The sequence below is a fragment of the Rhinoderma darwinii genome, chromosome 3 (assembly GCF_050947455.1).
Source record: "Rhinoderma darwinii isolate aRhiDar2 chromosome 3, aRhiDar2.hap1, whole genome shotgun sequence".
Classification (NCBI taxonomy): Eukaryota; Metazoa; Chordata; class Amphibia; order Anura; family Rhinodermatidae; genus Rhinoderma; species Rhinoderma darwinii.
This window is the reverse complement of record NC_134689.1, coordinates 284087172-284112965: the sequence shown is the minus strand read 5'-3', so window position 1 is coordinate 284112965 and position 25794 is coordinate 284087172. Positions and strand designations below refer to the sequence as shown.

The 25794-nt window shown below is 41.1% G+C and overlaps 1 protein-coding gene across 1 annotated transcript; it reads left to right on the top strand.

Annotated features, from left to right (window-relative positions):
- Positions 1-313: 313 nt before the first annotated feature.
- Positions 314-25159, top strand: GLDN (gliomedin). The gene is made up of 10 exons (XM_075855222.1): positions 314-729; positions 4665-4716; positions 7244-7261; positions 10912-11028; positions 15128-15274; positions 15497-15625; positions 21076-21159; positions 21234-21362; positions 21621-21771; positions 24605-25159. Exons 1-10 carry the CDS (start codon positions 355-357, stop codon positions 25068-25070), a joined length of 1668 nt encoding a protein of 555 aa, XP_075711337.1. The 5' UTR covers positions 314-354; the 3' UTR covers positions 25071-25159.
- The last annotated feature ends 635 nt before the right edge of the window (positions 25160-25794 follow it).

Sequence of the window (25794 nt, the reverse complement as noted above, 5' to 3'; positions counted from 1 at the left end):
AGACTTATTGTCTATAATATTTGTATACCATATTTTTGTAATGTTTTCGGGCATTTTCTTTAAATTAATTACTTCTCTGTATAAGAAAAGCTGAGACTGTGACTGCTGTTTCCAAGACCCCCTCCATTCCCTAATAGGGCCCCTCCTTGCCTCTCCCAGACACACGCCTCTGCCATCACTTCCACATCATTAATTTCGATCTGAAAGTATAATCTTTGTTGAACAGCCCACGGCTAGTCAAGGCATTTAAACTGACTCAAGCCCATAAAAATGTGCTTTGTTATCCATAAGAAGACACTGTTCTTAAGGAAAGGAGGCTGTGTAGATTGTGCTCGCCTATGAACAGCCAGTGGAATGGGGACCGAAAGGGTTGTGAGTTTGGTGGCTTGTTCTGAAAGAGGAAGATATAGTGTGGTCCTCAGAGGTGTGATAGCTGTGCTGGCTATTATCACAGTGCTCAATGTAGGTGGGACCTTATTCATTCTACTGCAATGGAAAGACCTGGCATCTAGAGTCAAGGAACTGGAATCTTATCAACGACCATCCCAGGAGGATATATTGACCACTCACTTGAACCAGCTAGTATCCGAAATAAAAGAGAAAGATTTGGAAGAAGCAAGGACACAGGTCTCAAGAAACAAAAGGAGCCATCGCTACAGGCAACAAGAATCCTACATCCGAGCTGAGAATGAAGACATGCTTATGATGATGACCTATTCAATGGTTCCGGTAATCTGGAAATATATCCATATATATATCACCATACAGTTAGATTGTAATTAGTAATATTAGTATTCGTGAAATATGTTCCTGTTTTGATGTTTTCATTTAGTAGTTTTTCCAATTTCTTTTGATTATATTATTTATATAGTCAAGTACTAAAACAGTTGTACAAGGTGGACTAGTAAATGTCTTCCCAAATTAATTTTTTTTTACAAATTGTATATTTTGCCGAAAATCTCAACCCCATTGCTAATCTTTTATGACAACTGCTTCTTTTGGTGTATTTAGGTTACAGTTACTGTCACCTATTACACAGGATTGTTACATATACTGACTACATAGAAATATTGTGCATCAGATACTATTAGTCATATAAAATGTTATAGTAAATAACATCACAGCATGATAGCGATTTTTGCCTGATTATAATCTACAATGACTATAGTATTCCTTGATCATAAATAGAATTAGGAGGACTGCTACAACCCATCCAGGGTAAGGACACTTCACCATTGCAGCCTGGGACAATGCTGTCTTGGTTACTTTAAATTGTACGCTGGTTTATAGGCAATGTTACTAGACCAGACGGTTCTCAACGTTTTTCTAGTATGCTTTTTGTTTTCTCTATCTGTTAACACTGAACCAAATGAATGACCCAGAAGTATGCAACTGTATGGCGTATAGTTGCGTATGTCTGCAGTAGACTCCCATTGAAAAAAAAAAACCTTATGTTTTTAATGTGGAATGCATTTGCATTAAAAAGTACGTTCTCCAATACAGTTACATAACAAAAAGGTTTGATGATGCATACCACCCAGACGCATATGTTGCTTAAATGGAAGTATAAGGATAAGTTCATCGTATACACTGGGACCAATTCCATTTTAATTTGTTGACCAGTATAAGGTTAGGGCCACATGATGACAATTTTCAGTCATGTGACATCACAAAAAATTGTCTTAACAGTGTGTGATTTTGAATGTGACATGAATTTTCTGTCATTCCATGACTGCATTAAATTGCTTCTCCACCCTCTCTATGGATTGCGGTATCGCAGTGCAAATTTTACTGGTTTGGCATAATAAACGAAATTGTCCTGCAAAAACCCCTGTATATTATGTCTGATCTTGTTGCAGGATTTAGCTTGCTTGAAGGAGTTTGCCTGCACAAATCAATAGATGAAAATGTTGATCATTCAAACAACGCAAGGATTTGCTATTAATGTATTCCAATTGCACGTATAGTATAGTTCCACTGCAAATCTTTGTTTCGACTATTCAGTCCCAGCCTAAGGGTATGTTCACACGGCCTATTTTCGGCCGTTTTTTGGGCCGTAAACGCCCGAAAAACGGCCGAAAAATCGGAAGCATAACGCCTCCAAACATCTTCCCATTGAAATCAATGGGAAAACGGCCTTCTGTTCCAATGAACCGTTTTTTTCCGCGGGCCGCGAATAAGAAGTGCAGGACACTACTTGGGATGTTTTTGGAGCTGTTTTTCATAGACTCTATTAAAAAAATCTCCAAAAATGTCAGTAAAAAACGCTGCGAAAATCGCGAGTGGCTTAAAAAACGTCTGAAAATCATGATCTGTTTTCCCTTGAAAACAGCTCCGTATTTTCAGACGTTTTTAGTCTAGCGTGTGAAAATACCCTAAGGGCTTATACACTCGGACATATTATGGCTCCACTTTGTACAAAGCCATAATCGGCCTTCCATAGAATTGTATGAGGCCTCTACTGTATTTCCATATGGCTCCGATTTTGTATGGCACATTTTTCTGCCTGATACTGTATAACTCTGACCAAAAGAAAAATGTGCGTTCAACCAAAAATATGGTTTCAAGAGGGGGTGCTCCAGGTGACTTGTCAGTGTTCAGGGTCTACTTGGTGTCGGCACGATCCGTGCTCTCCATCATCCTCCCTCTCCCTCTGTGGGACACTGTGATAAATATGGCAGCGAACACAAAGTGTCTGGCTTTGTCCAAAATGCACAATTGGCATGTTTGCTGAGGACCACGATAGGCCTGTGCCTGGGGAGCCACTTACCGAAGGGAAAAAGAATTAGTAGAAACGATACGATTACTGCAAGAGAGAAAAATTATTGTTCTTATTATGTTCTTTATTTGTGCCCCCTCCCATCTCTTTTACCCTCCTGTGAGGCTTAGGAAGAAAACAAATTTAAAGGGAACCTGTCACCAGCATTTCACCTATTAAACCGACTATACCTGGTGGTAGAGGGTGAAAAATCATTTCTATATAACCTATAATTATCTTCTTAGTCGGCTCTGTAGCTTTAGTATTTAGCTTTTTAGTGTTCCCACACCGTATGCTAATGAGCAGAAAAGGGTCAGATCTTCATTTGAAAAGAGTCAAATCTTCGTTTTGAAAAGAGTCAAATCTTCATTCCTCAAGTCTTTCCGAGTTTACCCTGCCTCCTTACTTTTGATTGACAGCTCCTCGCCTTCCCCCAGCACACAAAATCCCACGCTTGTGCATTGATGTCCTCCTTTGGTGTGTGCGCACAAAGGGACACCGGATTATTACGATAAAAGGCGCGAAACGTTTGCAGACCGTTATTTACAGTCGGAGGAGGAGTTTAGGAGAGGGGATAACGGCAATGAACTTTTTATAGCAGCAGCTAGTGAGGGAGAAATAAAGTTCAATAGGTGAAATGCTGGTGACAGGTTCCCTTTAAGAGTCTCCTATTACATGGTGTCCACTATTGTAATTAACTCCTAAAATTACAAAATGTGTTGTCTTTACTAGGATTGTACTTGGATTGATATGTGAATGATTGTAAATGTACATTTGGCACCTATCTGTTCTTGACTACCTTTTTATCTTTATTATTTTGTTTCCCCTTTTTTCTTCCAGTTAAAATTTTTCAATAAAAAAATTTGTGAATAAAATGCCCCCTCCCAAAAAAACAAAAACGTGGCATGCTCTATCACATGCCGTATGTACGGAGGTATTCTCCTAACGGAGCCATACGGGCCCCTAGCACTGGACTCTGTGGACATGAGCCATACGTTTGACTGGAATATAATGCAAACTGATTTATGCAAATTATTCCAAATTTAGTTAAGTGGATTTATATTTTTCTTGCTCCCAGAAGGAAGTTTAGTGAAGTTTTAGATTTTTTTTTCTTCTAAGCTAGAATCACAAGTAGATTCTAAAATAAGAAATGTATAAAGGAAATAAATATCCTCTTGTTTTGTAACCACTAAAAAAAGACCTATAAATATTTTGCACTGTGTGAACCTGGCTTTAGGCCTTCACATATTACTTATTGATGCCTTAATTCTCTAATTCAAAGTTAATTCTGTAACTAGATGAATCTGAAAAATGAAATTCAAGTTTATATTGCAATAAGTGAATCCACACCCTTTTTTCATGCAGGGACAGTTGTTCTGCCTTTCTCATTTTCTAATTATATAGACAATTATATAGAATTCTAATCCTTCATTATTAAAAGATCAAATACTCATTATACTGAAGTTAACATGTTGAGACACATTGAAGTCAGTTATATCAGCTCGTGACCTAGAGAAACACTTTACTACACCATCAGATTATGAGTCTCATCAAATACCTTTTATACTGCAACATTTATCTTACAGTTTTACAACATTTGGCTAAAGGTACAAATGGGTGCCATATTACCAACCGTGGGCATGAGGACCCTATAAATTTTAGCTATGTCCCTAATGGGGCCCAAGAGTAACTACTGTAATGGGCCACCACTTAGTCCTACCCATTACCACCAAATAGGCTATGCTCATTGTTAGTGATGATTTGCATGCATTTAATAGGAAGTTTTCTTCTATATCACTTCTTCCTTCTAACTGCCCTCTCTCTCTCTTTTGGTTCTTCTGCTCGTCTCTTAGGGCTCCATGTAGTTACATGCTATTTATAACATGCACTTTTATTTTTTTTAAAGGTTCGTGTAATGCTTGGTTTATGCAACAGTACAAAAGGAATCTGTCTAACAGGTATGTTGATATTTTAAATTTCAGAGTACATAACAAGAATTGACTGTAGACCCTGAGTTAGTCCATATGAATACAGCTGTATGTCAGTTCATGTGCCTAGTACAATTTTAGTTTTATTTTACTTGCCCTTTATAAGAATTTACAGATAAATTAATAAAATATAGTGGAGCTGACCTGTTAAGCTGGACCTATCCCCAGAAAACAGACCACAAACAGAAGGCAGGACAAAATAGACCATACATACAGATACAGGAACTTCCATAAATTCACCCAGAAATGCCCACTTTGAGAAATACAGTATTTTCACAGGGACAATCCCGCAAAGAATGGGATGTTTGGAAGGTATCGCTGCAGGGTCTGCTTTCTGGAGAAAGGTCTGTTTTACAGAGGTTCAATGTACATAGTAAACCTTTGCATTTTTTATTCATTTGCTTCCTAAATGCACAAACCTTCTAAAAAGTCTTCATTAAAAATTTCCTACTATTTGGTTGCTGTAGAGTGTGTGCAACTTCTTTACGTGGCTGACTGTGCTGCTGCTTCTGACATAGTTGCTGACAGCAGACACCGCTCCGGGCTGACGTTAACTATTTGCTTTATTGAGAGCCTGCTCTCTCTGCTTGGGACTTGCCTCCTCTCATAATAGCACATTGTAAGGTTAGTAGAAAAAAAACATCAGGCAGGAAGTTAAACACACGCAAAACTTTTTTAACTCTGATAACCACTAACATATGTAAACTTCTTATCAAAGGTGTCCATAGCCATAATACTAAAAGGGGTTTTCCAGTTAAAAGAAATTGATGGCCTATCCTCAGGATAGGCCATCATTATTTGATCAGTTGGGGCTTGACTCCTGGCACTCCTACCAATCAGCTGTTCTGAAGGTTCCACGGCACTCATGCGAGTGATGCTTCCCCTTCATTCGTAGTGTGAATCGCTGACACACTTGTAGCCGCGGTTCACAGTATTAGGGTCAGTTTACACGCTGTGTAAGTACTAAAAAAAACAGCTCATCCACACGCTGCGTAAATACTGAGCGGAAAAAACGCTCAAATTGACCAGCGGTGCAGAAATTTATTCTGCAGCATGTCAATTGTATTGGCGTAAACGCTTATTTGTGGCACGTTTTCCCCATTGAATTTAATGGGCGGTAAAACCCGCAACAAATAGAAGTTGTTGTGTGCGGCAGGCTGGCAGCGATTCCGCCACAAAAAACACAACTCTGCAAAAAAAAAAAATCTTATACTTACCCAGGAGACTGTGATTCATCCTTCAGGCCGGCCTCCTGAGATGACTTTTCATCCCATGTGACCACTGCAGCCAATCACAGGCTGTAGCGGCGGTCACATGGGTTGAAACCTCATCCCAGGAGGTCGGCCTGGATGACGTCAGAGGGCCGGCCTCCTGAGTTGACTCTTCATCCCACGTGACCGCTGCTGCAGCCAATCACAGGCTGCAACGGTCTCCTGGGATGAAATGTCATCCCAGGAGCCTGGCCTGCTAGAAGTCCGGTTAAGTGCTTCAGTTTTTGTAGCGGACATTCCAGCAAAATACTGCACCACAGTTTGGTGCGTTTTTTCGCCCGGAAATTCCCTGTGGAGCACAAGGCGGATACGCTACATGCTATTATGCAGCATATCCGTCCGTGTGAACTCAGCCTTACAGCCTTCTCCTATTCACTTGAATGGAAGAAGGCTATAATACTGTGAACCGCCACTACAAGTATGCCAACAATTTACTGTACGGAGTAGGTAAGGAATGAAGAGATAGCAGCGCTTGCATGAGCGCCGCGGCCCCTTCAAAACAGCTGATCAGCGGGGATGCAGAGAGTCGGATCCCCACCAATCAGATACTGATGGCCTATCCTGAGGATGGTCCTCAATTTCTTCTAAGTGGACAGCCCCTTTAATTCCTATGAGTTGATCTTGGGTATAGGAGGAAAAATGTATTTATGCAGCTTGTCCTTAGAGAGCTACAGATCCTTTCCACTGAGTTGCCTGTACAGACAAGCAACATGTAGTTAAATAAAATACTCCCACCCGTGGTACCTAAGATTATTTCTTGAGGCTTGTGTATTTTAGTGAAGGCAAGCCCGCCTGGAGCTGTGATGAACGTCTCACAATGCAGTAACAGAAGTCAGTCTCATAGCACTATGGTATTAAAAGACAATTGTGTGTCCTTATTGATAAAGTGACAAAGTCCAGAAATCAGCCACAAAATTTGTTGCCAAATCACTGTAATTTCGCACAGATGGGGATGCAAAAGCAACGTTTAGCGCTAAGTACACAGTGAAATAGCTATACAAACTATACAAAGGAATACTGAATGATTCAGTAATATTCAATAATGAAAGATTGTATGTAGATCCTACCCACAGTTTTTGGCTATTTGCGCTTTTCATTTTATTTTTATTTTCCATATTCTCTTATAGTAGTGTATGTTAAAATCTAGCAGTACAGCATGTTTAATTTTTTTTTCCATAAAGTGACTTTCACGACTTTAATGTTTATAAATTTGATTTGCTTTGCAGGTCCACCTGGGCCTCCAGGTAAGTTATATCAAACATTCTTAATGATTCTTCTGTTATATTGATAATACACTATCACTTATTGAATCAAAGAAAGTATAATCCTGGTAATCCGATCTGAAATCTGGCCCATATGTTGGTAATCACTTTGAGTGATGATTAAGACATTTGCCTGTAGTTTTGTTTAATCGTATATGAACTTTAATCCTTTTTTCGGTTTTCATCTCGTTTTTTCCTCCCCACATTCCAAAAGCCATAACTTTTTTATTTTTCCATCAATATTGCCGTATGAGGGCTTGTTTTTTGCAAGACAAATTGTAGATTTTCACGACAGCATTTATTGTACCGCATAATGTAGTAAAAATATTTGTGGGGTGGAATGGCAAAAAAACTGCGATTCCTCTTTCATCTTTTGGGCGGTTTTGTTTTTAGGGCGTTTGCCGTGCGGTAAAAATGGCATGTTAACTTTCAGAGTTTCCGGAGCAATATGAGCAGGAAAAAAACACTATTTGGTGCACATTTTTGTGACAGATTTACCAGCGTTTTTCTTGAGATTATGCTTAAAATTTTCTGTTGCTGAAAATCCGCAACGTATCCTGTGTGTGGGAACATACCATAAGGCCGGGTTCCTACAAGTCAGATAAGCTGCGAAAAAACCACGCAGTATATCCGACCTGGAACCCACAGCACATTCCGTCCGAAAAACCGCACCACATTCCGTCTGAAAAACCGCACTGAAAAAAATTATACTTACCCTTTCCCTCTCTTCTGTGTGTAGTCCGTCCTCCTAAAATGACGTTTCAGGCCATGTGACCGCTCCAGCCTGTGATAGGTTGCAGCGGTCACATGGAATGAAACGTCATCCCAGGAGGCCGGACTGCAGGAAGAAGCAGGGAGTTCTGGTTAAGTATGATTTTTTTTTCCTGAGTTGTGATCTTTGCGGCGGAATCACTTCGATTCCGCCGCAAATGTCGCAACACTTGGCTTTCAATGGGGTTTTACATCCCCGTTGAATTCAATGGGGAAAACCGGCAGCAGAAAAGCAACGAAAACGCATCATAAATTGAAATGCTGTGGATTCAAATTCCACACCCAAGGTCAATTTGTTTACGCTAGGTTTTTTTTTCTGCAGCATGGGCATGAGATTTTCTAGATCTTAGGGCAGATTCAGACGAACGTTGCGTTTTTGCGCGCGCAAACAACGCAGTGTTTTGCGCGCGCAAAAAACATTTGACAGCTGCGTGTGTCATCCGTGTATGATGCGCGGCTGCGTGATTTTCGCACAGCCTCCATCATAGAGATGAGGCTAGTCGACGCCCGTCACTGTCCAAGGTGCTGAAAGAGCTAACTGATCGGCAGTAACTCTTTCAGCACCCTCGACAGTGAATGCCGAACACAATATCGAGAAACCTGTTAAAAAAAAAGAAAAAGTTCGTACTTACCGAGATCTTCCCTCCCGGCCGCTGCCTTGGTGACGCGTCCTTGGTGACGCGCCTCTCTTGACATCGGGCCCCACCTCCCTGGATGACGCGGCAGTCCATGTGACCGCTGCAGCCTGTGCTTGGCCTGTGATTGGCTGGAGCTGTCACTTGGACTGAATTGTCATCCCGGGAGGTCAGACTGGAGGAAGAAGCCGGGAGTTATCGGTAAGTCAGAACTTCGTTTTTTTTACAGGTTCATGTTTATTGGGATCGGTAGTCACTGTTCATGGTGCTGAAACAGTTTAACTCTTTCAGCACCCTGGACAGTGACTATCTCCTGACGTCGCGTACCGGAAATTTTTTTGCCGGGTTCGGCCAAAACGAGTTCGGCCAAACCCGGTGAAGTTCGGTTCGATTGTCCGGGTTCGCTCATATCAAAGACACTCCATTTGGATGTTTGGAAACAGAAAAGCACGTGGTGCTTTTCTGGTTACATTCATCCTTTTGACAGCTGGTGCGCTGTTTCTGTCAGTTCGCACGGAAGTGCTTCCGTGCGACCTGCGTGGTTTTCAAGCACCCATTGACTTCAATGGGTGCGTGATGCGCGAAATACGTGGAGATATTGAACCTGTCGCGTTTTGTACGCAGCGAACAAACGCTGCACACAAATCACGCACTGTTTGAACTGCCCCATTGACTTCTATAGGGCTGTGCGTGGCGTGCGAAAATCACGCTCGTGTGAATCCCCCCTTATCCCTTTTGTTTCTACTGTAAACGCTGCAGAATTTCCGCACAGGATTCCATTGCGGAAATTCCACAGCGTTTACGCTACATGGGAACCCTGCCTAAGACCACATGCACACGGCCTTAGCTGTGTGCACAGTCAGTGATTACGGCACCGACAGGCCGCAGAGCGTTATCCGTGGGACGTCCAAAAATCACGGACTTTGCACAGATTGATTTCAATGAGTCTGGACGCAAATATATGTGCTACTTTTTTGCGGTCCGGGCTCCGGGCAATACACGGACCGTGGAAACCATGGTCGTGTGCATTGGCCCATAGGTTAACATGTGTTTTATACTATCCGCAAATTTTTCACAACGGATTTAGTTGCAGAAAATCCGCAGAATGATACGGTAGTAGCAAAGTGGATAAGAGTTAAACCAATCTTATCCACATGCTGTGTAAATAATGAGCGGAAAAAACGCTCAGAAATTTACCTTTGGTGCGTTTTTTAAATCAACAGCATGGCAATTGTATTTGCGTAATCGCTGCATTTTTGTTGAGGCTTTTTCCACATTGAATTCAACGTGGAGGTAAAACCCGCAACAAATAGCAGATGTTGCGGTTTTTGCGGTGGAAAACCTGCAATTCTACCACAACAAAACCCAACTGAGAAAAAAAAGTCAAATAATTTATCAAGGGTGGCCAACGGAGAAAAAGCTGTAACGGTCACATGGAATGAAATGTCATCCCAGGAGGCCGGTGTGCAGGACGTCAAATGATAAGTATGTTTTTGTTTTTTGCGTACAGTTTTCCGCAGCGGACATTCTATCCGAAAAACTGCACCACAATTTGGTGCAGTTTCTTGGCTGGAATTCCCTGTGGCCACCAGGGCAAATACGCTGTCTAACTTTACGCAGCGTATCCGCCCTGTGTGAACGTAGCCTCCAGGATTTTGAAATGTTAGCAATTGCTACAAGAAGAAAAAACTTTATTAGCCAATTATAGTTTAAGGCAATAAACACGGCCAACAGTATATGGACACCTGACCATCACAACCGCAAGCATTAATATAAGGTTGGGCCCTATTTTGTGTCGACTCTTCTGGGAAGATTTTGGTGTGTGTCAGTGAGATTTTTTGCCCATTCAGCTAAAAGAGCATTTGTGAGGTCTGACACTGATGTTTGACAAGAAGGTCTAGCTCACAATCTGCGCTCCAATTCATTCCAAAGGTGTTGGATGATCTAGAGATCCCAAAATATCCTGCATAAAATCATGGAAAAATATTTTGTAAGGTCAACCCTATATTTATAAAGTCCCTATGCCACTTTTTTCAACGTGTACCATGTTAGAAAAAGTTTAATTCCTGTGAAATGGAATGCGGTATTGATTGCATTGTGTGGGTAAAAAGGATCCTTATTACGATGCTTCATGATGTGTGATATAAAGATACAGTATGAAACAGTGCATTATATAACAAGTGTTATGTTGTTTTAAAACGGTGATTTTTACATGTTTCTTTGTAGGACCACCTGGACTTGATGGAATAGATGGGATGCCATCATTTAATGGTTCTGATGGAGTACCTGGTCTTCCAGGACAAAAAGGGGAAGCTGGTGCTCCTGGAAAAAGAGGAAAAATTGGTAAAATGTCTCTTCTTTACTGTTGTGTTCCAATTAGGATGATTGTGTCACAGAAGTAACACTGTGTTTCATATACCTTATTACTTGTCACTCTGGTCACTCAAGTATGCTTAAAATGGACCTCTACTGACATGTCTGTTTTAGTAAATATGTGCATTCCCCGTAAAATAAAGTTTCTGTAGAATTTTTTCTTAAAATTCTGTGTTGTACCATTCCTCTGTTATTCCTCCTACAAATTTATGAATAAATTCATAATTGGGTGTTACCACTTGGGGGTGTTTCCCTACACAGTCTAAGGCCTCATTTACACGAGCGTGTGCGTTTTGCGCGCGCAAAAACGCTGCGTTTTGCGCGCGCAAAAGGCACTTGGCAGCTCCGTGTGTCATCCGTGTATGATGCGCGGCTGCGTGATTTTCGCGCAGCCGCCATCATAGAGATGAGGCTAGTCGACGCCCGTCACTGTCCAAGGTGCTGAAAGAGCTAACTGATCAGCAGTAACTCTTTCAGCACCCGCGACAGTGAATGCCGATCACAATATACACCAACCTGTGAATAAAAAAAGATGTTCAAACTTACCATGAACTGCCTGCTTCCTCCAGTCCGGTCTCCCGGCCGTTGCCTTGGTGACGCGTCCCTCTCTCGTCATCCGGCCCCACCTCCCAGGATGACGCCGCAGTCCATGAGACCGCTGCAGCCTGTGATTGGCTGCAGCCTGTGCTTGGCCTGTGATTGGCTGCAGCTGTCACTTGGACTTAACTGTCATCCCGGGAGGTCGGACCGGAGTTATCGGTAAGTCAGAACGTCTTTTTTTTTTTACAGGTTCATGGATTTTCGGAGCGGAAGTCACTGTCCATGGTGCTGAACCAGTTTAACGCTTTCAGCACCGTGGACAGAGACTGTCTCCTGACGTCGCGTACCCGAACATTTTTTACCGGTTTCGGTCAAAACGAGTTTGGCCGAACCCGGTGAAGTTCGGTGCGCTCATCTCGAATTTGACACTCCGTTTGGATGTTTGTAAACAGAAAAGCACGTGGTGCTTTTCTGTTTACATTCAGGAGTTTGACAGCTCTTGCGCGAATCACGCAGTTCGCACGGAAGTGCTTCCGTGCGGCATGCGTGGTTTTCACGCACCCATTGACTTCAATGGGTGCGTGATGCGCGAAAAACGCACGATTTTAGAACATGTCGTGAGTTTTACGCAACGCACGCGCACTGCGCAAAATTCACGCATCGTCTAAACAGCCCCATAGACTATTATAGGTGCGTACGACACGCGTGAAAAGCACGCGCGTCGCACGCGCGTATAATACGCTCGTGTAAATGAGGCCTAACACTGTCTAATCAGGGCACACAGTCTCAGACTGTGTAGGGACACACCCCTTTGACAAGGGGAATGTTAACACCCAGTTGTCAATTTCTTCAAAAATTTATAGAAGGAATAACAGAGGAATGGCACGAGGCAGAATTATGATTTTATGGGGAATACAAGTATTTACTAAAACAGGTTCTCTTTAAAGCTTTTTTTACTTGGTTATTGATCAATAGTTCCTAAAATAACTATATTTGATAGGATAAATAAATCTCTGCTATGTTCTACTATGCTATGATTTATATTATGGATATCAGAACATTTTTGATCAGTTTATCTAGAATTTATTTTTTACATTTTTACCGTCACTCTATTTGTGTATATAAAGAACATGATCCTGTTGAGTTCTAAGGGCCAGTTCTCACAGAGTTTTTTCATGTGAAAACCGCGTCGGAAAACGCGTTAAAAAACGGCCAAAAATGCCTCCCATTGATTTCAATGGGAGGCGGAGGTGTTTTCTTCCCGCGAGCGGAAATACCGTCTCGCAGGAAAAAGAAGTGACATGCCCTATCTTTTGGGCGTTTACGTCTCTGATCTTCCATTAACATCAATGGGAGGCAGAGAATGCGTATTTCGCTGTGTTTTTTCCCCGCAGCGCTCAATGGCCGCGAGCGAAAATCGGCGTGCAGGCAGAACAAAATCTGCCTCAAAATTAGAAACAGAATTTTGAGGCAGATTTTCCGCCTGCAAAAACTCCATGTGAACCCAGCCTAAGAGTTTTCAGCAAGTATTTTTGTTTATTAGGATGTCCTTTTCAGAATAGCCTTCTTAAAGGGAATCTGTCACCAAAAAGTGCATTGCCGTTATCCACTCTTCTAAACTCCTCCTCCAACTGTAAATAACGGTCTGCAAACATTTAGCTCGTTCCTATTCGTATGCCCACCCACCGCTGAAAACTGGCCCACCCTGAATGCCGAAATCTCGAGATAGCGAGCATGCACCCGTCATGTATGGTCCGACACCCTTCCCTAATGTGTACAGGCCTCAAATCTAGTTATTGCACAAGCGCAACTTTGGTCCTCCGTTGTGCGCACCCATCAGGACATCAGTGCGCAAGTGCAGGATTTCTTGTGTCCTGGGGGAGGCATGGAGCTGTCAATCAAAAATAAGGAGGCGGGGTTAATTCAGAAAGGCTTGAGGAATGAAAATATGACTCTTTTCAAATGAAGATATGACTCATTATGCTCATTAGCATACGGCACAGGAAACTAAAAAACTGAATACTAAAAGGTACAGAGCTACTTAGAAGATAATTATAGGTTACATAAAAATCATTTTTCACCCACTTCCAATAGGGATTTCTGGTTTAATAGGTGAAATGCTGGTGGCAGGTTCCCTTTAAGATACTTTCACACGGCAGAGTCAAAACTAGGGGTGGAAAAAAGATAGGAAAAAAGACGGATTTTTTTCCTCCTGGCGCAACCTTCATAGGATTGGTAAGTATGTTTCTACTCCGTGAGAGAAACGGTGAGTAAAAGAGCAAGACTTTATTTGAGTACAAACTATAGTTAGTACTCAAATAAAGTCTTGCTCTTTTACTCACCGTTTCTCATGAAGGTTGCGCCAGGAGGAAAAAAATCCGTCTTTTTTCCTATCTTTTCCTAATTGATATATCGGGACCATTCTTTGGATCCCGAATCGGATCTCCGGCTGCACCAACTCGCAAGTCTCCATTACCCTTTGAGGAACGTTTCTTCGTATGATTATGGATGTTATGCCCTCAGGATAACTCCTCAAGGTGAGCATTACCTTGTCTTCTCCTACTTGACAACTTTTTCTTACAGTTTCATGCACAATGTGCGCTTTGTTTTTCGCTCTATTTTCTGTTTAGTAAAACTAGGAGTGGATCCTACACAAAAAATAAAGTATAATATAAATATTTTTAACTCTTCCTTGTTTTGCACCCACTCCTGGTTTTGGCTTTCAAATACTGATGCAAAATACTACCGTGTGAAAGAGGCCCAAAATGGTATCAGGTAAATATGTCTGGAGCCTATTGCTCTGTCGCAGGCAGGCAGCCACTTCCCTTGCAGAGTAACTAAGAAATGTTTGATCATGGTCTGGAAGACCTCACTTGGTCCCCGGCAACTGCTAATTCTTTTCTAGGTTCCGCCCAATCAACTTTACAATGTTCCAGTATCCAAGGACGATCATGTTCGTAATAAGGCCTTATTTACACGAGCGTTGCGTACCTCGGACGTGAAAAAACTGTTTTTCACGGCCAAGGTGTATCCGAGCTCGGCGCTGCGGGACGCGATGTCTCGCATCCCCCATAGTTAGTTGAGAGTCTATGGAGGGATGCGTGATGCGTGAAAAGATAGGACATGTCTTATTTTCCCATGGACCCTTCACACAGTCCGTTGAAACAACGGCTGTGTGAACGGCCACATTCAATTACATAGGTCCGTGGGACGGCCGTTGAAACACGGACGTTTAACACGCTGGTGTGAATTAGGCCTTAGGCTCAGCTACCTCACTCAGTCCATCAGTTGACACATAATACGTCATTTGTTTTTACATTCAGCCACAGACACATTTTATATGACATGCACTGAAGAAGAATATGGTGCCGAGGACATTGACTGCTTTAATTACTATGGAATCAGCAAACGACATTCATATCACACAACGGGCAGCTGCAGGTTTTCTGCTGACTGGAGACCGTGTATAAGAAGTCACATATAACAATGTAACATTACATGGGGTGTGTTTTGTTTCTTTACTATTTAGGTGAACTAGGAATGAAAGGTGAACACGGCGAAAAAGGAGACAAAGGAGACGCTGGTGAAATTGGAAAGGAAGGCATGCCAGGAAAAAGGGGTGAAAAGGGGGAGAAGGGGGACAAAGGGGACACATCCAATGACGTCCTTAGTGAAGGTAGATGTCAATATATTCTCTGTAACCTTAATAATATCAATGTTTTCTCTCTACTGAATATTATGAATCTCATAAAATACCCGACTTTACAGTACACTTTTATGTATTCACACAAGGATTTGACTTTCATGTATTCTATCTATAAATCCCAACACAGGTAAATAAAAAGTGGAGATTATTCACAATTCTTAATATTCTGATAATATGTAAACAATACTGCAGGTATGAAAGGAGAATTGGGACCTCCTGGACCACCGGGCCCACCTGGTCCTCCAGGCCCTATGGGTCCTCCAGGCAGGAAGAAAGTCAAAGCTCAGCAAGCCATCCAGGAGTTCAGCAATAAATGCACAGGTAGGTTAATACTTTACAGATGTTACAAATATTGTTGTTTTCTTTAATAGCAGATACAGAATTTAGCTAAATTCTCTATGTAGGTGAATAAACCTATATAGATAGCGCACAATAACTCAATTATAAACTGTGAAGCCAACCTAGATAACAATAGACAAAAAAAGGGCACAGTCCAAAAACTCTTATTAGAAATATAATTTCTTTACTGCAAAAAGTCACAAAAATGGTTGGTAATATAGATAAAAATAGGATATAAAACACCACTCACACTGAGAGCAGGCAACTACTAGGGTCCATAATTTATGCAGTATAGACATACATGTGAAATACAACCAATGACATAACCTAGCAGATGCAGAAAAAGATTCCATACTAAAGCTAAATACCGGCTAGATCTCAAATAATAGTAGAGTAAAAAAGTATAATTGCATACAGACCAAAGTTGCGACAGCGTGCTCAATTTTGCCACTTTGGTGACATCTAGTTAGTATTTGTTTATTTATAGTATGGAATAGAGATGAGCGAATTTACCAAAATTTCGTTTCAGGTCTGATTGGATTCGGTCCGAATAAATTCACCACATAGTGCCCCGATTGCTCTGAAAACTCGTACATAACTCTATGATGTATTTTAGGACTGTATCCAACCCCTTTCAAGTTCTTTAACACAAAGACAGCATTAGTCATGTCATCCACCTATAGCCCTCATTATTGGCTGTGCTAGAGGGAGGGATAACCACAGTGCATTTTGGGAAGACTGCCTGCAAGGATCCCAAAATTTTTCTGAATCCAAAACTTTTGATTAGTGTAGAATCTATTTGCTCATCTCTAGTATGGAATCTTTTCTTGCCTCTGCTAGGTTATGTCATTAATTGTATTTCACATGTATGTCTTTACTGCATAAACTATGGACCCCGGTAGGAAAACTGTTCTCGGTGTAAGTGATGTTTTATCTCCTGTTTTTGTCTATACTACCAACGGTTTTTGTGACTTTTTGCAATAAATATATATTTCCAATTAGACTTTTTGTGCTGTGCCATCAAGCTCAGAGCTAAATGTTCATTTGGAATTATATTTTTGTTTCTTGTATATGTTACTTCTTGGCTTGATTAATTATGCAATTTAGATATCTTCCGTTATCTTCCAATTAGGATGATACAAATTGTGATAAATGCCTTTAAAACTGCATATCTCACTTTATATGCGGGTTTTTTTTTGTTTTTTTTAAATGGTTCATGAATATATATTAATTCAACTTCAGAAAATATTAAAAGGATTCTCCTATAAAAACATTTTCAAGGTCATGGGGTGGTAGTTGAGATCCCACCAATGTCATGTACAATGAGCAGCAATCCGGTAATGGCATCAGTGCTTATATATGGCTATGTGCTCCGTTCTCCTCCTATGTTAAAGCGACAGGCCAATTCTATATTAAAGCTTTTACATTAGATATAGGAAAGAGTGTAGCTCAAGGACCATGGTACTCATTTGTTTACATGGAGCGAGTCCATAGATGTGAATTGTGCACATAAATTTCTACATATGCATTGTAGATATACAGTGAAGGAAATAAGTATTTGATCCCTTGCTGATTTTGTAAGTTTGCCCACTGTCAAAGACATGAACAGTCTAGAATTTTTAGGCTAGGTTAATTTTACCAGTGAGAGATAGATTATATAAAAAAAAAAAAAAAGAAAATCACATTGTCAAAATTATATATATTTATTTGCATTGTGCACAGAGAAATAAGTATTTGATCCCTTTGGCAAACAAGACTTAATACTTGGTGGCAAAACCCTTGTTGGCAAGCACAGCAGTCAGACGTTATTTGTAGTTGATGATGAGGTTTGCACACATGTTAGATGGAATTTTGGCCCACTCCTCTTTGCAGATCATCTGTAAATCATTAAGATTTCGAGGCTGTCGCTTGGCAACTCGGATCTTCAGCTCCCTCCACAAGTTTTCGATGGGATTAAGGTCTGGAGACTGGCTAGGCCACTCCATCACCTTATTGTGCTTCTTTTTGACCCACTCCTTTGTTGCCTTGGCTGTATGTTTCGGGTCATTGTCGTGCTGGAAGACCCAGCCACGAGCCATTTTTAATGTCCTGGTGGAGGGAAGGAGGTTGTCACTCAGGATTTGATGGTACATGGCTCCATCCATTCTCCCATTGATGCGGTGAAGTAGTCCTGTGCCCTTAGCAGAGAAACACCCCCAAAACATAATGTTTCCACCTCCATGCTTGACAGTGGGGACGGTGTTCTTTGGGTCATAGGCAGCATTTCTCTTCCTCCAAACACGGCGAGTTGAGTTAATACCAAAGAGCTCAATTTTAGTCTCATCTGACCACAGCACCTTCTCCCAATCACTCTCAGAATCATCCAGATGTTCATTTGCAAACTTCAGACGGGCCTGTACATGTGCCTTCTTGAGCAGGGGGACCTTGCAAGCACTGCAGGATTTTAATCCATTACGGCGTAATGTGTTACCAATGGTTTTCTTGGTGACTGTGGTCCCAGCTGCCTTGAGATCATTAACAAGTTCCCCCCGTGTAGTTTTCGGCTGAGCTCTCACCTTCCTCAGGATCAAGGATACCCCACGAGGTGAGATTTTGCATGGAGCCCCAGATCGATGTCGATTGACAGTCATTTTGTATGTCTTCCATTTTCTTACTATTGCACCAACAGTTGTCTCCTTCTCACTCAGCGTCTTACTTATAGTTTTGTAGCCCATTCCAGCCTTGTGCAGGTCTATGATCTTGTCCCTGACATCCTTAGAAAGCTCTTTGGTCTTGCCCATGTTGTAGAGGTTAGAGTCAGACTGATTAATTGAGACTGTGGACAGGAGTCTTTTATACAGGTGACCATTTAAGAAAGCTGTCTTTAATGCAGGCACCAAGTTGATTTGGAGCGTGTAACTGGTCTGGAGGAGGCTGAACTCTTAATGGTTGGTAGGGGATCAAATACTTATTTCTCTGTGCACAATGCAAATAAATATATATAATTTTTGACTATGTGATTTTCTTTTTTTTTAAATATATATAATCTATCTCTCACTGGTAAAATTAACCTAGCCTAAAAATTCTAGACTGTTCATGACTTTGACAGTGGGCAAACTTACAAAATCAGCAAGGGATCAAATACTTATTTCCTTCACTGTAGATGCGCCTGTAGAACCAGCTACTTTATATTAAAATAATTTTTTAGTGTTACCATTTCCCTATCAATTTAATGTTTTACTCCCAGAGATCGCCTGAATATATATTATAGATCTCTGCAGATTTGGTTTTCTCATAAACATTTATTGAGATATTTGAAATCAATCCTATTTTTTTGACTGTTTGTCACATACACAATATTTATCACTATGTAACAGCTCGCACATAGAGTTAACATTACTACTACAGTATTTATGTTTATTTTGAAAACTTGTGATTTATTCATTGAAACCCAAATATGCACTGATGACTTTAGATGTGCTGCTGTCGTTGTCCTTGACACTTTTGCTGGGACAGATAACGTCTCGAGAGAGCAATTTTTGATTACTTCCAATGTTAATGTGTACGTTATTAATTAAGACAGCATTTATGTATCGTCAGCTAGATATTATTATGTATTAGCTTCCAGGAGAATAAAAAATAGGTCTGCATTGAGCCACACACAATGTGCGCTTCGCAATGTGGCCCCAACTCTCTGCCATAGTCAAGTTCCATTTAAAGGGGTTGTCCCCAGATTAATATTTATCACCTATCCATAGGATAAATGCAAAAGGTTCGATTGCTGGGACCCCCACTGATAATTATAGCGGATGCCCAGAAAGGGTTCCTCCTCACTGCATGACTGCAGTGCGGTAATCTTTAAATAGAGCGGTGGACAAGCATACTCGGTGCCACTCCATTCAAAGTTTTTGTGACTGACGGAGATAGCCGAGTACAGCGCTTGGCTGCTTACGTCAGCCCCATAGACAATGAATGGAGTGGTGGGCGTATACTAGACTATCGCTCCATTCAAGCTACCCCTCACTGCGGGGGTACAGTGGGGAGGAACGGGGGTTTGGGACCCCGTTCTAATGATAAGTGGGGGCCCGAGTAGTGGGGCACCCAGCAATGGAACATTTATCACCTTTTTTATGGATAGGTAATAAATGTTAATCTTAGGGCAACTTGACTGCAATGCCATAGGCAGGATACTCCAGAACAACAGGTGGATGTTTGTAGCAGGGTCACCTGCTGCTGCGGAGTATCAGCAAGGCTGTAGTAAATTGGGGTCAGTAAACTCGAGTCATCATGTGGACTTCAATCTGTTTGGCCTATTTATACTTTTAGTGAGCGCAAAGTTTAATATAAGTAGCAATTGAAGAGTTAACAAAAACAGCAGGTATGTTTTCAATAATGCAGGGGAGGGGGCAGCACCTATCATTGTCCTATAGAGCAAAATAGTAGCAATATAATTTTATTAAAGAATTGCTATCTATGTAAATTGATATGTACATGCTTGGTAGTGCTAATATGTAAGTAGAGGGCTAGATTTACATATAGGCACAGTAGTCACCGTGAGGGAAGGGAAGGCACCTGCTGAAGGTGACTTCTACATATGAATCCACTGAACAGAGCATATTAATAGACAAACGTTTATAAGTAAAGTAGATACTCGCTGTGCTGTGGGAATGATGGGAAGACACCCAGGGAGGGATAAGGAAAGGCAGCAGAGAGTGCTAGATGTTGCGAGAAGTACACCGCAATATTCAGCTTTTTTTGTAAGTTCAGACAGACATTTTAAAGCCATACATGACTTAAAGGGGTTTTCCCATCTTGGACATTTATGGCATATCCATAGGATATGCCATAAATGTCTGATACATGTGGGTCCCCCGCACCTATCTCTAGAACGGGTCCCCTAAATCCCGTTCTATCTTGTTCGGCTCCCACTGCCTCATGGCCACTTCCTGATTAGGTGGTCGGGAGTTCTAGAAATAGCCAAGCTTGCTGAGCTACGCTGTTTCCAGAACTCCCATAAAAGTGAATGGGAGGTATGTAAAAAGCGTAGCACGGCGAACTGCGCTGTTTCCGAAACTCGGGAGCTACGGAAACAGGGTAGTTCCCCGTGCTATGCTGTTTCCATAGTTCCTATTCACTTCTATCGAATCCTGTGGATATGCCATAAATGTCCAAGATGGGAAAACCCGTTTAAGGTGAAAACCAATTCATGGATGGATTCTAAGGCGCTAACAAACTGTGTCGGCAGGCCCTTGAAATACAAAAGAGTATTGTAGAAGTGTGTGTAGAAGAGTATTACTGTATAATTCCATCTACCTCCCAGACAAGTTATTACTTTCAAATAAACTTACCGCCCTAGTTAATTATGATTGGGCCTTTTTTTTTCTTAATAAGAAAGATATGACAAAGCTTAGTTTTGTGATATGTGCTAAACTGATATAATGTTAAATTATAAGGCGAAAGCTGTGCCGTCCCTAATGATGACACCATGGCTGGTAAATCTGGTGAGAAGACCAATGTCGTTCCCCTGAAGAAAGATGGTAAATAATCTTCCTATGTTAATCATTGCCATTAATATCCTGCTCTTATCTAATAACAAGTGTTTCTTAACTAGACTGCACCATAAAGGCCATAGAGAATCCAATTCACATTGCAAAAGTAAAAGAGACTTTTGGAGCTTGGATGATGGATTTCTCAAACCGAACCAGTGATGAAAGAATTTGGATTGTGGCTCATTTTTCAGGTACAAAAAATAATAATAATGAAATCCAATCATGCTAATCTCTTGAATCAATACTAGAAATATTTTAATAATTGCTAAACGAGATGTGGGGGAAGGAGCCAAAAATAAAAATCTATGGTTATATTCAGCTTCACAAAAAATGAAATAGGATTCTCCTATTAAAACTGTACTGCAATTCTGTTGGCAGAAAATGACAAGCTTTTGTGAACAATTTTGCCCTATGTCTGGTAATTAATTGTACATGGATTTTTCCTGCAGGATTAATAGTAAAGGAATATGAAAATATAACTACCTTGCTGAGTGATAATTACAAGACCACAAAACTACGCTGGTTCTACCATGGATGCGGTCATCTAGTCTATGACAATTCACTGTATTACCACAAGGGAGGATCCAATAAAATTGTAAGGTAGGGATTTTCTTCACCCACATTATAAGAATTTTTCATACAATACAACCAATCATTACACCTATTCTACACTAAGTAGTAATATTCAACATAATTACTATGATAGAAAATCACTAATATTTCGGAGTAGAAATGGAGGGCATAAAATGACAAGTGTATATGTGCCATATCTATACATACCGCCTGGCCATCACTTTTTACTCTTTTTTTTTTTTCTCATAGCCTAGAGTTTTCTATTTGTGGTTATGGTCAAAAATGCATACCTCCCGACTTTCAAGAATCGCAAAAAGGGTCAAACCGATGTGGCACGAGTAGCGCGGCACTGCAAATATTTTAAGATTTAAGCCCCACTTCTAACCCCGCCCATATACACCCGTTTCAGCCCACACAATATCATTCTCCCATAGTGCCTCCCAGCAGTATAATGCCCCCATAGAACCCTCCACACAGTATTAATGCCCCTATAGCTGCCCCCCACACAGTTACATAGTTAGTACGGTTGAAAAAAGACACATGTCCATCAAGTTCAACCAAGATATGGGAAAAGGGAAGGGAAACATTTCTACACATAGGAGCTAATATTTTTTTGTTCTAGGAAATTATCTAATCCTTTTTTAAAGCCATCTGCTGTAGCTACTGTGACCAGCTCCTGCGGTAGGCGATTCCATAGATTCAATAGAAGCTATACACAGGGCATACACATGCACCATTCTACATAGTAAATACCCCAAGTAACACGACTGTACTCCATATATATAATATAATACCAATAAGTGAGACCGCAGAGTCTATAAGTCAAATATAAAATAGAAATTTTTATTTCATCAATTCTAAAAAATTACATGCACAAAAGATTAAAAATGTATCTCCACAGATGAAAAAAGGATCGCCAAGCAAGAGAGAGTATTGCATAAATATTCAATATCAATATATAACAGAATACATGTTATAGAAAACACAATAAGAAAGTACGTAGTGCAGATTAAATATCGGACGTTTATGCATCCTATTAAAAAGATATTTAACCAGGGCTGTTAACAGTCCCCACAGGGGATCCAGCATAATGCATGTGCCACTACTCCAATAAGTTCCGTATACTTAATATAAAGTGCAAAGTGCAAATAATTCAAGAGAAATCTGGAATGGAGAGTGAAACACTAACCCATGTTGCTAGATCTCAAGATTGGCGTCCTGCACGGACATGCGTTTCGGCTTCAGCCTTTGTCTGGGGGTCTAGATGAAGGCGGAAGCCGAAACGCGCGTCCATATATGGACAGTGACGTCAGGGGCTCCCTCTTGGTGCGGTATTTCCAGCCAGAGCTTAGGCAATGCTCTGGCCAGAGGATTCTGCTCCAGGAGTAGCCCCTGGTGTCACTGACCATAAATGAATAGTGACACCAGGGACTTTTCCAGGAGCAGAATCCCCGGCCAGAGCGTTGCCGAAGCTCTTGCTGGGGATTCCGCTGCAGGAGTAGCCACCAAAGTTACTGTCCATGTATAAACATTGATGTTAGGGGCTTTGAGATGTCAGCAACACCATGGCCAGGGATTCTGCTCCAAGAGGAGCCACTGACGTCACTGTCCATATAAGGGCATTCCCAAGACAGGAGTCCCCGGCCACAGAGCTTGCATTGCTCTGGCCGGGAACTCCATAGTTGAAATCCTGATATCACTGTCCATATATGGACTGTGACATCAAGGGCTTCCCCGGGCTCAGCGCTTAAAGTAGCGCTGTGCCTGGGGAGTCCTCGACGACTGGACAATGAATGCTGAAGCAGGGAGCTGACGGTTCCTTGCTTCAGTGTTAGACTCAACTGTATATGCGTCCGGAGGACGCAGATACTGTTGACAGTGGGACATACCACCGGCCGCCCAGGACAGCGGGACAGCGCATGGAATCTAGGACTGTTCGGATGAATCCGGGACGGTTGGGAGGTATAAAAAATGTCATAGACCTACTCATCGACCTAATTTATTAATGTATTTGTGCAATTTTTTGACACATTTTACTTTAAATTTGCATCATGCACGGCACATATGCTTTGTGACATATTTATTAACCTTTTGCAAGTGCATTTAGAGCCATTTGCATCATGCACGTCAGTTTCTAAAAGTTGACTAAAAAGTGGGTGTGGCTTACTGCTTGTATTTTGACACATTGGCAAATAAGAAAAAAAAAGTTGCATCTCCACTCCACACAGACTCTATCATAGAAGATGTGCTCTCATTTTAGCCAGTGTGAATGTTAATCGCAGTGACGTATGTTGTGACAGATCTACCAAAAGTGACAAATGCAGTTAAAAAAAATAGTTGCAACATATGTCAATAAAACGGTCTAGCTTTAATTTAGGAATTTGCTAAAATGATGCCACTTTTGGTAAATGTGGACCATAATTTATAAACACTGGGCAATATATTCTACTCTAAAATACTGTTGGGCAGCTAATGCCAGGTCATACCGTGCATACATTATACCAGGGGTCTACAACTGTTGAGAAACGAATCTGGTATTTACTAGGAACAATTTATTTATTTCCTGTTGCTTATATGGTGTCAACATATTCCACAGCGCTGTTCAGAGACTGTCATCACTCACATCAATGAGGCTCACAATCCAATTTCCCTATTTCATACACACATTTGGGCCAATTTCATAGGAGACCAATGAACCTATGCGTATGTTTTTGGAGTGTGGCACAAAACTTTAGTGCTCGGAGGAAACCAACGCAAACCAGGAGAACTGCCTAAGCTGGTGTTGCCCCTGGTCGAAACAATGCCAAAAACTAAATTATATTAACTTTGGGAATAATATTGATTGTTTTATATCTTTCAGGTATGAACTTGACACTGAAACTTTCCAGACTCTCAGCATTGACAATGCAGCGTATCACAATCGCAGCTACCTCTTCTCAAATTCCAAATCCTACTTTAAACTGGCATCTGATGAGAAGGATATCTGGATAATCTACTCCTCTGACACGGATAAAAGTATCATGGTTGCTCACTTGGATGACAAAACCTTCTCTGTCACCCAGAACATCAACACAACATACCCAAAGTCCAAAGCAGGCAATGCATTTATTGCATGTGGAATTCTTTATGTTACAGACACCAAAGATTTGAGGGTGACCTTTGCATATGACCTCTTGAAACATAAGCAGGTTGATGCTAGCTTTGACCTTAGGTCATCAACATCAGTTCTTTCTATGCTGTCCTACAACCCTAAAGATCAGCAATTATATGCATGGGAAGATGGATATCTGATGTTATATCCTGTGCGCTTTGTATCTAGCACTTAGTGGGGGACCTACAAGCAGCTATAGTACCTACAATAATAACTAAATGTGTTCACATCTCACATTTATATAGATGTTTCATGATGAATTCAGCTCTGGTTTATAGTTCTGGAATTCAAATCATCAGTTTACGTTTGTAGAAAATATTTTTAATAAAAATATACAATTGATGAGAAATACTGTTTACTTCTTTCTGCCTTGATGCAAGTGTTTGATTTGGCACGTAATACCTTTGTAGACAGAATAAAGTATACAGTAATTTTGCTGTCAGTATCAATCAATGGTGTAGGAATTGAAGCACAGGGTTATGCTACATGAAGCATGAACAAAGTAGAGTAAACAGGTTTGTAAAGGTAGTTAAAGGGAAAGACAGTCCCCCAAAACTATTGTAAGTAGATTCAGCAAGGAAAGCTTCAAAACCTTCTTATTTACGTTCCCCTGCAAATTCAATACCTGAGCCAACATTTGGGGAGGTAGTGCTGTAGGGGTGTGTAGCTATGACTGTGCTGCATACATATAAAATGTGTTCCATTGTGTACATAGACGTCTAAAGGTCCTTTTGGCTGTAAGGGTATGTGCACACGATAACTGCAATTACGTCTGAAATTACGGAGCTCTTGTCAGGAGAAAACAGCTCCTGAATTTCAGACGTAATTGCTCGTACTCGCGTTTTCGGGTCGTCTTTTACGGACGTAATTTGGAGCTGTTCTTCATTGGAGTCAATGAA

Bases quoted from the DNA above. Each gene is read 5' to 3' on its own strand.
- GLDN (XM_075855222.1), top strand. From the start codon at position 355: ATGGGGACCGAAAGGGTTGTGAGTTTGGTGGCTTGTTCTGAAAGAGGA. The intron at 15,626-21,075 runs GTAGGTTAATAC...TTAAATTATAAG, and splicing joins GTTCAGCAATAAATGCACAG to GCGAAAGCTGTGCCGTCCCT. The intron at 21,160-21,233 runs GTAAATAATCTT...TTTCTTAACTAG, and splicing joins CGTTCCCCTGAAGAAAGATG to ACTGCACCATAAAGGCCATA.